This window comes from Polypterus senegalus, chromosome 12 (genome assembly GCF_016835505.1).
Source record: "Polypterus senegalus isolate Bchr_013 chromosome 12, ASM1683550v1, whole genome shotgun sequence".
NCBI classification, from domain to species: domain Eukaryota; kingdom Metazoa; phylum Chordata; class Cladistia; order Polypteriformes; family Polypteridae; genus Polypterus; species Polypterus senegalus.
In genome coordinates, this window is record NC_053165.1 from 28,280,919 (window position 1) to 28,296,531 (window position 15,613).

The window sequence follows — 15,613 nt, forward strand, 5'->3', positions numbered from 1 at the left end:
TACTCCACACATCAGGGTGTTATATAATCCAGCCTTCTTAATGGCTTCTGGACACTGGCAGTTGATAGTACCGAGTCCTTCTCCTTATGCTCTTCTGTTCCCTCTACAGTGCTGAAAAGACACCCAGTGAGGGCATTTAACTTCACCCTGGCTATATATCCTGCAGTTCCCAGAAGGAGGTGTCACTCAACACAATAGTGAACCGCACAACGGAGCTCCTTACCCAGTGACTAAACCAGGCTTTACGAGAGATTCCTAACCTTAAGGAAACCCCTCTTTTTGTTCATTTCTAGCGTTATTCAGAGCAAGTTTTGTTTACTGTTTTCATTCGATTAAATGGGGATGACCAGGTTGGCACCCTAACATTTGTACTTGTGGACCTGCTTATAAATATCTATATATATAAAAGCCAAATACCACTGACTCACTCATCATAAAATCTCCCGATCCATGACGACATGGACTTGAAATTTGGAATGTAGGCTACCCTTGGCCGATAGGTGCTCGTTAAGAAACGGTTTTAAAAATTTCATGGTCCAATTGCGAAATGTCTTAATAGTATTTTAGACCCGTTTGTATGTCTGTCCGCTTTTCACGAAAGAACTACTTAACAGATTTAGATTGGGTGTTTATCTATAATTTGCTTGAATATTCCATTGATTTTCATCATGCTAAGTATCATAGTTTGCTTGCAGTACCGATTTATTAGCAAAAATCCAAGATAGACTCATCGGACTGCTGGGCCCTGCTCACTCACACGTCTGCCTCAGGGCGTAACCTTAACTCCGCTTAGTTAGTGAACGAAAGAACTACATAACGGATCTTTTTTTTTCTATAATAATAATTTGCTTGAACAAACTTGATTTTCCGACTTCTCTCATTGCGCTAAGAATCATAGTTCGCTTGCAGGAGCGATATATTTGCTCTAATACGAGACAGATGATGCGGGCCGATGAGGGTGAAGAGTGACATCAGGAGTGGGGAGCTGGGCCAGGCCCTCCTCACTGTCCTGTTTCACTAATACGCGGGTGAAGCTGCGGGGGATGGCTAGTATATATATATGTTCAGTAATACAATCGTGTGCTAATTTATGGCTGATCGAGTTGAGGTGATTTGTACTTATGGCAAAAGGGCCATAGGAGAACATGTCCTAGGAATTGTCCTAGTTGCTCTCACTGTTCTAGTAATACATCTTTTGTTACTAGTATTATTATTATTATTTCAGACTCATGGGGGCCCTTTAAAGTTGATTTTGATCCGCACCATTCCACACGACAAATTCTTATGCATTCATTCTGTTTCTCAACCTTTACGGTCCCTCAGCCCAGTTTTGCCTAAATTCATTGATGACCCTCTTGGTGAAACAAGAGAGAGAAAGGTTGGGAGTGTGTGCTGATAGCACATTTCTGCACCCACCACACAACAAACCACCTGGATTGGGACCCAAATGCAGCGGGTGACATCTCAGCACCACACAGGAACAGTGTGAGGTTTTTTTTCAGGATTGGCACTCCAGCCACCATCGCCCAAGTTTTCCCAGTAAGTTGGAAGATTTCCTTGCAGGGCTGGATGCAGATTTAACGTCATACCCAGGACAAAGCAATTGCAGGTGAAGGGCCTTACTCGTGGGCCCAACGGAGTTGAGTCACTTTTGACGTTTACAGGATTTGAACCGGAAAACTTCTAATTGCTGGCGCAGATCCCTAGCCTTACAGCCACCACTCCACCCCTTGGTGAAACAAGCTCACTGAGAAATGGGGAAGCATGTTGTACTGTGCTGCCGACTACTTAGACAACCCACCAAGACCCAACAACGGAAACCCGTATTCCACCAGCAGAGACCCAGGTCATGACCCAGTGTTTGAGAAACTAGCTTAGGCGAGTCACTATGACCCACTTGGAAACCACTGGTAATAACCTGCGACCCACTGGTGGTGTGACCCAAGGGATGAGAAGCATTGACTTAGGTGACACATCATGACTCACTCGTTAACCAATGACAGAAACCTGTGACCCACTGGTGAAGTGGCCCAGTGGTTAAGAAATATTGCTTAACACGGACCTGGTGTGTGGCCCCTGAGACTCCACACCAGCAGTTAAAGTAAGACCACACCTCAATTATAATAGACCTGTACACATACGGCCAAATGGCCAGTCCCAAATGGAGCCATAAGTCAGTGTGTGAATGTAAAGGCACGTTTCTCATAAAATGTCTTCCTTTTTACAGCAGAAAATGGTAACCTGCTTTATTGTGACTATTGTGGATTGTATTTCAGTAGTAAGTATGGTGCCTCTTTTGCAAGTCCCTTTGGAAGAAAACGCATGTGCTACAGGCCATGTCATATCTGATGACTTTTCCAGCATAAACTTCATTTACTTAATCTTAGCAAGTTGGAGGAAGTCAGCAGCCCACTCCTGTGAAGGCTGGTCGTGTAGTCTGACATACCCAGCAACTCACTCCAACTGGTCCACAACTCACTCCAGCAAAATCAAGCAGGTCTGGTTTTGTCTTTAGTCGTAGGGCTTTGTGTGCAGGAGATATGACAACCAATGAACAGTCGTCTGGAAGTTTAATTCATATAAGGTAGTGAAATGTTTTGTCACCCCCAAACTGAAGAGAAGCTTGCCTGTTTTACACTACGACGACATTATGAAAAAAAAAAAGTTAAAAAAAAATTACAGGGGACAAGAATACGCCTGAACCCGCTGTGGCGGTTAACTATTCGTACAGTGCCAGCTCTGTCAAGCAGCACTAAATAGGCTGAGAAAGGAAAGGGCACAACTGTGCTGTAAAGTCGGCACACAGTCACTATTTCTGACATGCCCAGCAGTTTTCAGTTGTGCAAAGTGATCTGGTCCGGCGACAGTCATTAAGTCTGACATACCCTACACCATGACAGCGGCTCATGTGGGTACAAATTTACATGTAAGTATTGTTCTTGGATTTTCTGGTCTATGAATTCTTTTTTCATCTTGTTTATGGATGGCTTTGTGTTGCCTTTTTTAGGTTCACCCTTTTGCCTATTTTGTGATAAAAAGTGAATATTCTAAAGGCGCTGCATTTTAAAACCATTACAGTCAGCTAATATTTAAATATACGTTCGCCTGGGAGGTCATTTGAGCTCAGTGTCCTAAAGTCTCTCCAGCCCTTGTCCTAAGATTCCAGCGCACCACAATGATCTCAGAAGGAAAAGAAAAAAAATTGCCCTGTCTGTCTCAGAGAATACCCTGCTTTGTTTTACTTTGTGAGTCAGCAGTTAATCAGATGAAAGACAGCCATTTGTGCTTGTGAGAGAACCTCAGACATTCTTCACGCGATCTCGGTTTCACTCAGGTTAATGACCTTTTCCTAAAGCAATGTCAGCATTTTTTTTCTTGCTGTGCTCTGTCTGACTGATTTACAGTGGGCACTCGATGAGGAAAATTGGACGAGCTCCGATGAGCTGAATAACACGCTCTCTTCATTAAATTTTCTTACGCTATTATATTTCTTAACAATAATGCAATAATGAGGCTATTGTTTAAATGGACAATGTGCAGCAAAAAGAATGCAAATCAGGGTCCAAGACTTTGGTCACAAACATTTTCTAAAGTTCTTTAATTCCAATAGTGTAGCTTTAATAGGAAATGATAAAACGCTTCAGATAAAACAAGGTGTTTTTTTGTTTTGTTTTTAAACTGTTTAAGTTCAGCAGTTGTCAGCTTTATTTTGTCACAGTTTTAGGGTTCCAGGTTTGAACACCAGACGGGTCACCATCACTCTGTCTTATTCTCTGTGCCTGCAACTCCAGGTTTCAGTCACATGAGTTAGATGTCACTAAACTGTTATGAGTTAATGTGACTATCTTGGTGGTCCTGTGGTTAGCACTATTGCTCAAGGGTCCAGAAGACTGGATTCAAATCCTAGCCCGTCAAAGTCTGGGTGGGTTTTGCATGTTCTTCCTATGTCCATGTAAGTTTTTTCTGGGTAGTTCAATTGCCTTCCAAGGACTTAAGGTCTTGATGAAGCTAGAATGAACATGGGCACAGTGGTGACGCATGTTAGGGTCCGTGGCTGCAGGCGGGTTTTAAAATAAAAATGGTGTGGTTCAGGTTCTCTTGATGTGGGTGTGCGTGTTTGTGCAGCCCCCAGAATGTATGATGGGGAGATTGGGGATGATCGTGCTTGCACGTAAGAGCGTGAAAGGTTCCAGGGTCCTCATTAACACTCAGTGGTCAGAATTATAAAATAGAGACTGAGCGTGAAAGACGGGAGGAAGACAAAGAAAAGGCCAAACAGGGAACAGGGAAAGAAAAGTGAATGGAGAGACTGGGTTTGGGGCTCCTGCTGAATGATCAACCGCTCCAAGTGGGCCATGTGAAGGATGGAGGTGGTGGGAGTCAAAGCAGTGCTCGTAGGATCTCTGCAGATGCTGAAGGATAGCAGTGATGGACACGTGTTAGGCTTGGGGCACCCAAATCATGACTGGCCAAGATGGCTGGGGTACAAGCCCGTCTGAGAGTTGACTGCACTTATCGGGCCAGAGGGGCAAGCAACAGGGATGTGACTTTTAGAAAGATGCACCAAGGCTTGTAATGGGGTTTAAAGAGAAGGCAATGATTGTGTTTTAAATCCTGTTTTGGATTTATTAATTATTTCTGCTTTGAGTCTCCATATTCATTTCTGTTTTTATTGGATTATGTATTTATTATGAAAGGAGCACTGCACTGTTTGCTCTGTTTGCGTTAGAAAATAAACACACCTAAATAAATTTGCACCTACCACTTGCTGTGATATGTGTCCTCATCAATCTCGGTTATGAATATCGACGGTTCCGGGTTCAAGGGAGAATAGCAGCCGCAGCCAGCATGGGCCATCGCAGGCATTTGAATGAAAGTACTCCTGACAATCACTTATTCTGAGTGGCACTGTATGAACTATCTGCTTAAATAAAGAGGTGCCATTTAATCCTACATTAGCCTCAGTTCTCAAGTGTGGCCTCTTTGGTCTTGGGATGCTTGGGTGGGGTACCACCTCTCAAGAGGTCTTTGATGGACCTGAAGTTTAAAGATCACACAAGGGCTTGAGCCATCTAATAGGATCACAACACGGAACCTTAACACCAAATAGTTAAAAGGACAGAAATTTAAAGAAGAAGAAAAGAGAAATAGTCGTGCCCAACCATATCCCCAGATACTGCACTCGATAAATAGGGACAAGTAACTTGGAGTTGACAAGTATTATTTCCTCCTTGTATCCAAAGCTGTGGCATAGGCTCAGACTTCCTGCAATCCGGTACTGGAATAGATGTCTCCTGGACTAGTTCCGGACTCTATCTGTTTTAATGGCAGATCCGTTCCCTACTGTGTGTGATAAGTGGTGCCCATCCAGATACCATGTTTGGGTCGCTTACTCTTCACTTTTTATTGGCTTATCTAAACTGAAAAATCCGCCAATGGTTCTACTTCTATGCTAAACATGATCTCCCAGTTTTACAATAAAAAAAAAGTTGGATGCACATCAGCTTCTCGCCAGAGTGACACCAAGGCTTGTCTTCAAGTAAATGCTGAGAAGACTCGGCCCTTTCATGTGGGATTGCTAAAGTCCTTCTGGACTATGTTTATCCGCTCCTGACTGGATTTCTTTAATTCCTTCTTCAATGGTGTTTCTTGACAAAATATTAATAGATTAAAGCTAGTTCCAAATTCAGGCATTAAGGTTCTGCCTCAGACTAAACGCTGTGATCATATTACACTTCAGTGCCTTCTGTTCTTAATCAGGCAGGGGATGATGGGGAAAAGGAAGTTTTGTGCAAAAACTCAGCACCTTTGTGGGTTTTTCCAACTGCCTTTCAAGGTAAAAACAGACCTCTTTTTAATTTTAATTTATATGGTGAAACGTGAGGTGCAATTTTTCAAAAATGAAGGCAATCATCTTGCTGTCTCACTTTCCTGTCTCAATGAGAGCCAATGCTTTAACAAATCATGGACACGCTTGACATAAGAAGGCATTCAGTGTGCAGGAAAAGTATGCAATTCTCAAAATGGTCTTTAAGCAAAGCATAACATAAGAAATGTATAGACGTGAAAAATTCTGAAAAACCTTGAACTATGTGAAGAAAAAATAAAATCACATGCTTAATTGAACAGATAATGGTGTTCAGTCTGGTTAAGAGGTTGGATATGTTGGAATTTGTATGGACTGAATAGTTAAATAGTTTTTTTTTTATAAATCAAAAAAATTCATGCTATAATTTTCTAATATTAATACTAGCGATTGTACATCAACACATACCTTTTCCAGTTACTTGGTTATAATTTAAGAGCAATAAAAAACAAAAAGACAGTTACTGCTGCCTGACAGGTCAAGGCTCCAGCTTGTGTATTCTCCAGGTGTCTTCTCAAGACAATCTCTTTTCCTTTGTCACGCACGTGCAGGTAGGAGGACGTTGTATGGACGAAGTGAAGGCAATTTCACACCAGGCCAGGGAGTGACAGGGTGCACTAAACCTTCTCCTGTTGTCTTAGCAGACCAGCCGCAGGAAAACCTGTCTGACCTATCCTGGAAGACGTCACTTCCGTCTCCAGTGCCTAAGACAACGTTACTTCCAGTTCTGGCAGCTAAGACGATGTCACTTCCGGTTCCGGTGCCTAAGATGATGTTACTTCTGGTTCCAGCGGGTAAGACGATGTCACTTTCAGTTCCGGCGGCTAAGACGACGTGTCTTCTGTTTTCTGGTGCCTAGGCGGAGGTCACTTACGGTTCCCTTGCGTCACTTCCGGCCTGCCTCCTTAAAACCACCATCTTCAAACACCTGAATCAGTTCATGTTTGGACACTTCTGTCAGCTTAATTAACCCATTGCAGCCAGGGATAATACAGGGATGGCTGCCCCAACCTTTTTTAAGTGTGTCAAGTATGATCTTTTCACACCTTCCACGTTCTGACTACAGACTCTAAAATGGTAATCAATGAGTGAATAAGGTGCGTGTGTGCGCTGATGCTTTATCACAAACTGCTCTCTGCAGTCCTGTAATGGAACACACTGAGTTGCCAGGTTATTAGGTACACCTCCTCCTACATGCCTCCTTGGCCTTCTGACAGCATGTGTTGACTGACTAGCAAATCCTAATGAATGCCAGGGATGATTCGATTGGAATTTCATATCTTATGTGTGAAAAAATTACGATTGCAACTATCGATTGCAACTTCTGTCTGTGGACATGTTGCACAAAATACAGTGTAATGTATCATTCTGTAGTTTTAAGTATTCCGAAAGAGCAGGCACATCACAGGTATTCCTGCAGACGCCCATATTAGTTTTCCAAATATTTTACTGGAAAGCGTTTAACTCGGGTGTGATGTCATTTCGACATTCGAGGTAAATGGAACACGACACAAGTCTGTCTGTTCATTTGGTCATGAGAACTGGTAAATCTTTAACTTCTTTCATAATGTCTCAAAATGTCACATTAAAATTGATATATTTTTGGATTTCTCCTAAATTCTGATGCATTGAACTTATTTTATTTCATCATTTTAAGATTGTTGTTGTGTTAAATGGGAACAAATACATTTAAAATAAAAATTAATTATTATGGAAAATAAATAGTGATACTGCAACTGTTTAAAAAGTTTACTAAGAAATATAAATGAATTGATTTTTTTGATTAGAAATAGTAATAAAGGTTCACTACTTTGTAGGGAAAACTGGCCATCGGACCTTACTTTTATTCTGTTAATTAGTGTTCTCTGATTTTAAATTCTTACTTTGTCTTTTTTCTCTTTCTTCATCATGTAAAGCACTTTGAGCTACATTATTTGTATGAAAATGTGCTATAGAAATAAATATTGTTGTTGTTGTATTACTTTGTAGGGATGTGTTGAGTGTCAATTACCATCCATATACTTCCCCTCTCTCCCATCCTATTTAGAAAAATAAAATATGGTGACCCAAAAAACAACAGCCTCCAGGCTAACTCTGCACATCCTTTATCTAGTGTAGTGACTTATTTTTCTTACATTTGTGCTAATAATGAACGTGATGGCGTCACGCTGCAGCGATAAGACAAATAAGCTACGCATCGACAGAATGTTCATACCTCCGTGTTTAGTTCACCTCTCCTCTTCTCCCTTTTACCTTTTGCGGTAACGCCTGATGTTTTTTGCCTTTCCATTTTGAAATACTTCTCGACGAGTCCTCGTACTTTGTCGCCACTTCACTTGCAATGTGGGTCACACCAAACTAACCTAAATCTGCATTCGACTAAAGCTCTGAGCTCACAATTTCCCACCTCTGACTCAGGAAATGCAAAAACAATGCACCCCAAACTTGGAATTACTACTCGCAAACTTGAACCTGGTATATCAAGTCTGAGTTTGTCTGACTTTAGATTATGATATCAACCCGAAATGGCTGTGTATACTGTGAAAAGCATGTGTAGCTTCACTTTATAGGTTAAATTTGTTTATTTCCAAAATGTATTTTAGATCAATCTCCTTAATCACTAATACTGTATATTGAGGAGGTAAATGTTAACATTACCCGTACGAACAGAAACGGACTAACTGAAGTTAGCTTAACATGTGCTGCTTTTTTTTACATTGCGCTCAATGGTTGCTTCATGTTGTTAGAACATACGAACATAAGAAATTTGACAAATGAGAAGGGACCATTCCGTTCATCAAGCCTGTCTGTTTAGCTAATAGCTAAGCTGACTCAATAGCTCATCCAGATTTTTCTTACATTCTGTCATGGGTTCTGCTTCAGCTCCATGTCTCAGCAGATTGTTCCAAATTCCCACAATACTTTGTATAAAGAAGTGCTTCCTGCCTTCTGTTTTAAATGCACTTCCCTTTAGCTTCCACTGATGTCCTTAAGTATGTGATTCCCCCTTAAGATGAAAGAATATTGCTGCTGGATCTACTTTATCAATGCCTTTGAGGATTTTGAAGAACTGGATGAGGCTAAACAAGTTCAATTCTGAGAGTCTATCAGAGTACAACATGACCTTCAGTCCTGGGAAGCACCTGGTTGCTTTCCTCTGCACAACTGCAAGTACTGCTACTGTATATCTTTCTTGTACCATGGTGACCAGTTGTTTTATGGACTGCAAAGACATGGGCCAAAGATAATCATGTGTAATGTTTTATAGTCTATGCAGACAGTGGCACGACTTTGTTCCTTGACTCACAGAGGTGTAGACCTCTGTGTGCTCCTCTGTATCAGGCTGCTTCCTGGTACTATTTATCGTTGCCAAACACATAATATTTTTTTTAGATATGACAACATACCTTTTTTGCCCTACTAATTCTACTTCAATGTGGGCTATGGAACTCTAATTTAGTGTTTGTTGCTTGAACACCAGCTTTGGTGGAGACATCGTACCACAATCATAACTGACAGTTACATCAGCTTTACCAAGTACCTCGATGCAATTCTACATGTTGCTGCCAGAGGTTGCCAAACATGTAACCAGATATCCTGCGGTACCAATATGTTCTGTAGCTCCACAAGCTGGAAGGTCTCGTATTTATGTAATGCAATGGCAGATTGGGTGTCCAATTAACATGAAATGTGCCAAGGCATTGCCTATTGTTTTAAATACAATGTAGAGGAAAGTCTCTAAATGATCTAAAGCACTGGCAGGCACTCCCTGGACAACACAAAGCATCACCTGATAATGCCAAACCTTAGGCTAGACAAAAGTAACTGATTACATAATAGAATTAATCTTCAGTACATGAAGGATATGATTTACGTCTTTACTTTCCCATTAGAAACCTGACTACAGATGGAAATAAGAGCCATAATTACTCCATTTTACACCTTTGCTATATTAAACAAAGAAGCACTACGCTTAAAATATCAGTCAGGCCTGCTGCAGTATCAAAATGATACAATCCTTTTGTGGCTATAATATCAGATGGACTATATTTTCCCTTCATTATCATTTGTTGTTATACCCAAACGTGAGTAGTCATCCACTGGTAACACAGATCTGGACCTGGGACATGCAGTTCACTTAAGAGCGATCCCAAGAAGGCTTCAAGAACACTGAAAAGCAATTCTAAGTTGAAATACTCAAGAGACATTTGAAATTCTAACTCCTAGGCTCGGTTCACATTTGCATTTAGGCCACCTTTGCCCTAAATACAAATAACAGCAATCGGTCTGACTGGAGCATAGCATTAGAATTTAGCAGAAATTGAAAACTGTGAGCACAGCATGATCAAATGCAGAACCAGAAGCCACAATTGTTTCTGCCACAAATATTTAGATCAGGGCTATAAGAGGGATGTGGAAAACATTCAAACCATTTTGTTTGGGGGACATTATTATGACGTGCATTATTATGGAGCAACAACACTGTTTTTCGATGTTGATGGTCGACCAGATTGAGCTTCATCAGTTACACTTGTTCTTCCCATTTTAAACCTTTCTTCCCATTGAGTCATGCTGTTTTCACTTCTGTAGTGAGCCAATGCCCTTCAGTGAACTTCAGGTTTCACTCCCTCTGCCCAAAGAAATCACACTATGACATTGTTCAACAATGGTACAAACCCACATGTTCATTTGATCTTGGTTTCAACTAATAATAATAATAATAATTATTATTATTATTATTTGCATTTATATAGCGCTTTTCTCACTACTCAAAGCGCTCAGCAATTTCAGGTTAAGGGCCTTGCTCAAGGGCCCAGCAGAGCAGAGTCCCTTTTGGTATTTACAGAATTCGGACCGGCAACCTTCCGATTGCCAGTGCAGATCCCTAACCTCAGAGCCACCACTCCGCCTAGCCTAGCGGCAGAGTGGTGTGCTGTTCGAAACTACCCATAAGCCATCTCAAACATGCTATAACGTACCAGCTTCTATCCATTAAGATTACCTGATAATGTTGGAATTGCCTTTACTTTTTGATTTAATATTAATATTTGGATTAGGAATATCTAGAGCCTATCAGCAATAGATACAATGTAGGAGGTAATATTATTGGGCACATTCACTCAGACCGGACCATTCGGGGTTTAACCATCAGCCTAACTGACAAGTCTCAGTATGGGAGGTGCAGGTGCCATGATGGATGGACTGGCATCTTGAACAGGAGGGGGGTACTTCCCTTTCTTATGGGTAAGGCACGACCCTCCCTCCTGGTCAGGATGCCAGTCTATCTACCATGGAACCTACACATGAAACAAAAGGTTATAGAAAAACATGCACGCTGACATAGTGCATTCTTCACTCGGATGGCAACCAGACACTTAACCCACATGTCACTGGACAATATGAAGTAATGAACAAGACACTCAAGGCTTCTAGTTCAATTCCTGCCTGACCCCGAGTAAGACATTAACATATATCGATCTTGGAAGTCACCTTGGGTAAAGGTATCAGCCAAATGCAATTTTAGAATTTTAAATGGATCTTGCCTTCATGATTGCCCTTCCAACCTTCTCTCCGAGTGCTTTTTTGAAAGGAACATCTTCTACCCCAATTACAGAAACTGAGTGGGCTTTTTCTGCAAGATAGGCTGCTACCTCCATACCTGTGAAAAAAACACAAGAAGGAAATAGTATTTAAAGACACGGCAAATCATCTCAGGTGATGCCAAAAATGCCTCAACATTTAAAAAATACTATTTAATATTTTACGCCTCCCTTCGATATCATAACCTAATACACATATGTGCTGCAACATTCAAGAGGGGAGCCCCCACCCTGTTCTGTAAAAATAATAACAAATCTAATCTAATCGAATCTAAAAGATTAGGTCTAGGGTTACGATATTTTACTATAATGAATGCCAAGTCGCTCTTTTGTTCTGAAGATGATAGGAGAACAATTAAGGATGCAGTGTTTGAGTGAGTAAAAGTAATTATAGTAACTTCTAGTTTCCTGTGGGTATTCAAATCCCTTTTATTAGGCCAATCTAATTTTAGAGTTTCATGTCAATACGGCCTTGTTGTTTTTAGCAATTTCAAGAAAATGTAGAATGAATTGCCTTTGAATCATCCCTGAGTTGCGGCAATCCGTGCGACAGCTAATTATTCATAATTCACAAGGCTTTCTCCATACACAGATGGCACCCTCCACTTCTCAGGCTATGGTATTGAACATAATTGATGTTTTTAAAAGCACAGCCCTAGCATACTCACAAAGTCTGAGCCATACTTTTCTTAAATAATCCAGCTGGTGATCACACCACAGACCCCTAACACATTTCAGCACACACCCCACATAATGTGAACAATTACTAAACAAAAACGATAAGTTTAATTACAAAGGAAACACTGATATAGTTGGAACTGTCCATATCCAAAACCTCCATAACTTATCAGAAGCTGAAGAAAAATGTGCTGACTTAAAAAAATAGAACAAAATCTATTAAATTGTAATAAGATCTTGTTGGGCTAAATGGCCTGTTCTCATTAAGACTGCTCTAATATTCTGAATGAGCAAGACCAGTAAGACCCCTCAGCAGGTCAAACGGTGTTAAATGTTCAAGCGCCCTTTGATAATATGGGCAACATAACGAACGTTAGCAGGTTGTGCCTCTGCCACCCTGCATGTCATAAGAACAGAGGTCAGAGTTGGCTGCCACTACAGTTAAATAGCCGAGTGATACAACATTGAACAGATTTCACATCGCTCATGAATTATGAAAAGATAAAACACATATGTGTGATCACTGGAACTGATGCAGGCTCAGAGTGCCAAAATAAATGTAATTATGCAATTTAGAAATTACTAATTACATAATGAGTACATAAGGACACAGGAAGAAGAAAAAGCTGTTTAATGGAGGTTAGCAATATCAGTTCATTAATAACTATTGAACTATGGCCAGTTGACAACAAATCGATAAAAAATTACAACATAGTCAAAATAAAACAAGGAACCAGGTGAGACCCTGACTTCTACTTCCATTGCAAGGGCTGTCATATTAAACAGAGGCAGACTCTGTTCCTCTGCATTTCACTCTTTCAGCCTTCCTCTGAGTGATCCCAGACGAGCCCCTGAATGTCACCAGTGTGAAATGCCTCAGGGTCCCACTCCTCTTCTTACACGTGGCATCCAATGTGGGAGATATGATGACATTACTGATGAAGTGACAAAGTGGTGTGAGTTCAGGATTCAGTCAGGCACAGAAAGGGGATCCATGATCTACTGTTGTTTCTCATGAGCACAAGGCTATTAAAGCTAATGGAGATTATGCAGAAGGCTGAGGAATGTAGTATGGGTTGATGAGACAACCATCATAATATTATTGTGAGCCGAAATGAGGACCAAGAGATACAAAATGCACAACTGAAACAGACTGAGATCAGATCCAAGAGGACAAAGCAAAAATCAATGCTGTGGAACAAAACACACCTCAACAAAAGGGCCCAAATGAATTGAAACTAAATTTCTTTGCAAAATTCGTAGTGTATCCACCAAATAATAGCAAGTGATATGAATACAACTTTTTTATAGCATCGTATTGAATGATGCCAATAAGGTGACTTGACACGACTCACAGTTTGGCATAAACAATGAAAATAAGACGTTAAGAAATATTCAAAGTAAAATTTAAACCATAATAATGAAATCCTTAACATTAAAAACCGCAAACTGAATACAATTATACATTTAAAATGCCCTTAAATGAGTGTTTCTTTATCTATGGGTTGCATCCCAAAATGACATCTCTAATTGGGTCGCATATAGTCGTGAATTACAATTGAAGAGAAGGAGCAAGGGTCGTGAATGGTTTGTGGAAATGTCCACAATGGTTCACCGCTTGCACGGATGAAATAACCCCCATAGATATAGTTTGTCGGTGAATCTTCAAGAGGGACTCCGCCTTCCCCGGGTGACGATCAGTTGCGGTTCTCCAAGGGAGACCAATGGACACAATAAATAGGAAGAACTGGGTCATGAGAAAAGAAAACACACTGCCTTAAACACTACAGTAAGTAATGGATCAAACACTTCTAATTTCAGATGTATATTTAAACATTTCTTTAATAAATTACTAGAAATAAAACTGTTATGATTTGATGTAATAATTTATTTTTTGTTAGGAATCCTGGACGGATTTTCACAACCTGTATGTTTTATTACAGATTTTATTTTCTTCTTAACATGCATCTGAAGGAGTTGTAAATTTTGAACGCCTTCCAGCAACAACATTTGTTTTTGTCCACTGGTGCTACCATTTTGCTGTGGTCACGTCAGCCATTCCTGTGGTAATTACCCACAAACCCCTGGAAGTGCAATCATATAAAGCTTGGTACATGTGGTTTTAAGTTATCTGTGTTTTGGTTCATTTCATTTAGCAATACAAGAGTTTTTTGGTTGCTAAATATTTTTTCTGCCTTTTGAGTCTTCTATATTTGACTACTTTGGCTTCTCTTTTGACTTTACGTTTCTCTTCTGATCCCTTTATTAAAAATTCTTCTCTTTTTAAGTCAGAACAAAAGCATTGTGTTGCAAACCATTTTGGGAAAAACCTTTGTGTTTATTAAGAACATTTTGCAAAGAGGCATGTGGGCGAGCTACTGAAAAAAAAGGATAGCCTATACACATTAAAACTTTATCAAGTAAGCTTGCGGCTTGATACGTACTGATAAATTCTTGAATGATCCCCAGTAAGTGTTTGATACAAAATAAAATAAAACAAAACCTTGTACCCAAATAAATCCCTAGCCATACAACTATATCTCCATAAGACTACCACCCCATAGCAGGTTACCACCCTCTGACACTTTATGTAAAATTCATCAATGGCTGCTTGAGAAGCTCTTCTCTCTCCTAAGTGGAATATTGATTCTCCAATTATTGGGCTCTTCAATGTTCCCAGTTAGCCTTCTCTTCTGTGGGTATCCCCCAATTACTTACTTGCGATACACCAACATTATAATAATAAGAATTACATTTACTTTAGGAATGATCCTCAATAAAGAAGGACTCACCGACAAATGATGCTCCAACAATGACAGCGTTCTTGTTGCTTGCAAGCTTGGCTATCCAGTTGGCATCTTCTGGTGATCTTAGGTAAAATATGTTTTCCATGTTTGCACCTTTGAGGTTTAGCTGCTTTGGCCTGAAAATAAGACCTGATAGTTTTCATTGCTAATCCAATCAGACTATAGCACAAGTCAATTGATTACATACAGGAATTCAGGGAAAATGCTTTATTGGCACACATTGTTTAGTTCAGAACTATGAAAGTCATAACCCAACCCAACCCAACCTTACTATTTTAAAATTAAGAGTGACAACAAAAAGAATAAAGGAGTACGTGAAGACCAGTGAGTGAGGGATCAGCAAAGCATCAACCCCATTATTGAAATGAAGAGCTAAAGGTTAGGGGTAGTTTTGTGACCTGGGTGCATCCATGCTTGGACCAGCAGTAGCAATTCTATCCATTTATCAATATCACATATCATATTACACACTAACAATTAATTCAGTGTGACTCAGAGATTTTTCTCCCATTTCTTCAATTGAATTGAATTTAGTTCTTAAAAATATGTCATTGGTTTCAAAAAAATCCTAATCATCATCAAACTCAATTTAAAGTTGCCCACCAATTACTGTTATTCCCTAAAACAATATGACTCAAATTGTCACTTTTGCTATCTGAACT

General features: G+C 40.1%; 1 protein-coding gene across 4 annotated transcripts in view; it reads right to left on the reverse strand.

Annotated features, from left to right (window-relative positions):
* Positions 1–15,613, reverse strand: part of LOC120540415 (apoptosis-inducing factor 3) — a 173,423-nt gene that overhangs the window by 45,881 nt on the left and 111,929 nt on the right. For all 4 annotated transcript variants that reach the window (XM_039771151.1, XM_039771150.1, XM_039771149.1 and 1 more), the window contains exons 13-14: positions 14,937–15,067; positions 11,410–11,525 (exon numbers count right to left, since the gene is read on the reverse strand). In XM_039771151.1, the coding sequence (XP_039627085.1) occupies positions 11,410–11,525; positions 14,937–15,067 (247 nt within the window). The remainder of the gene's footprint in view (positions 1–11,409; positions 11,526–14,936; positions 15,068–15,613) is intronic.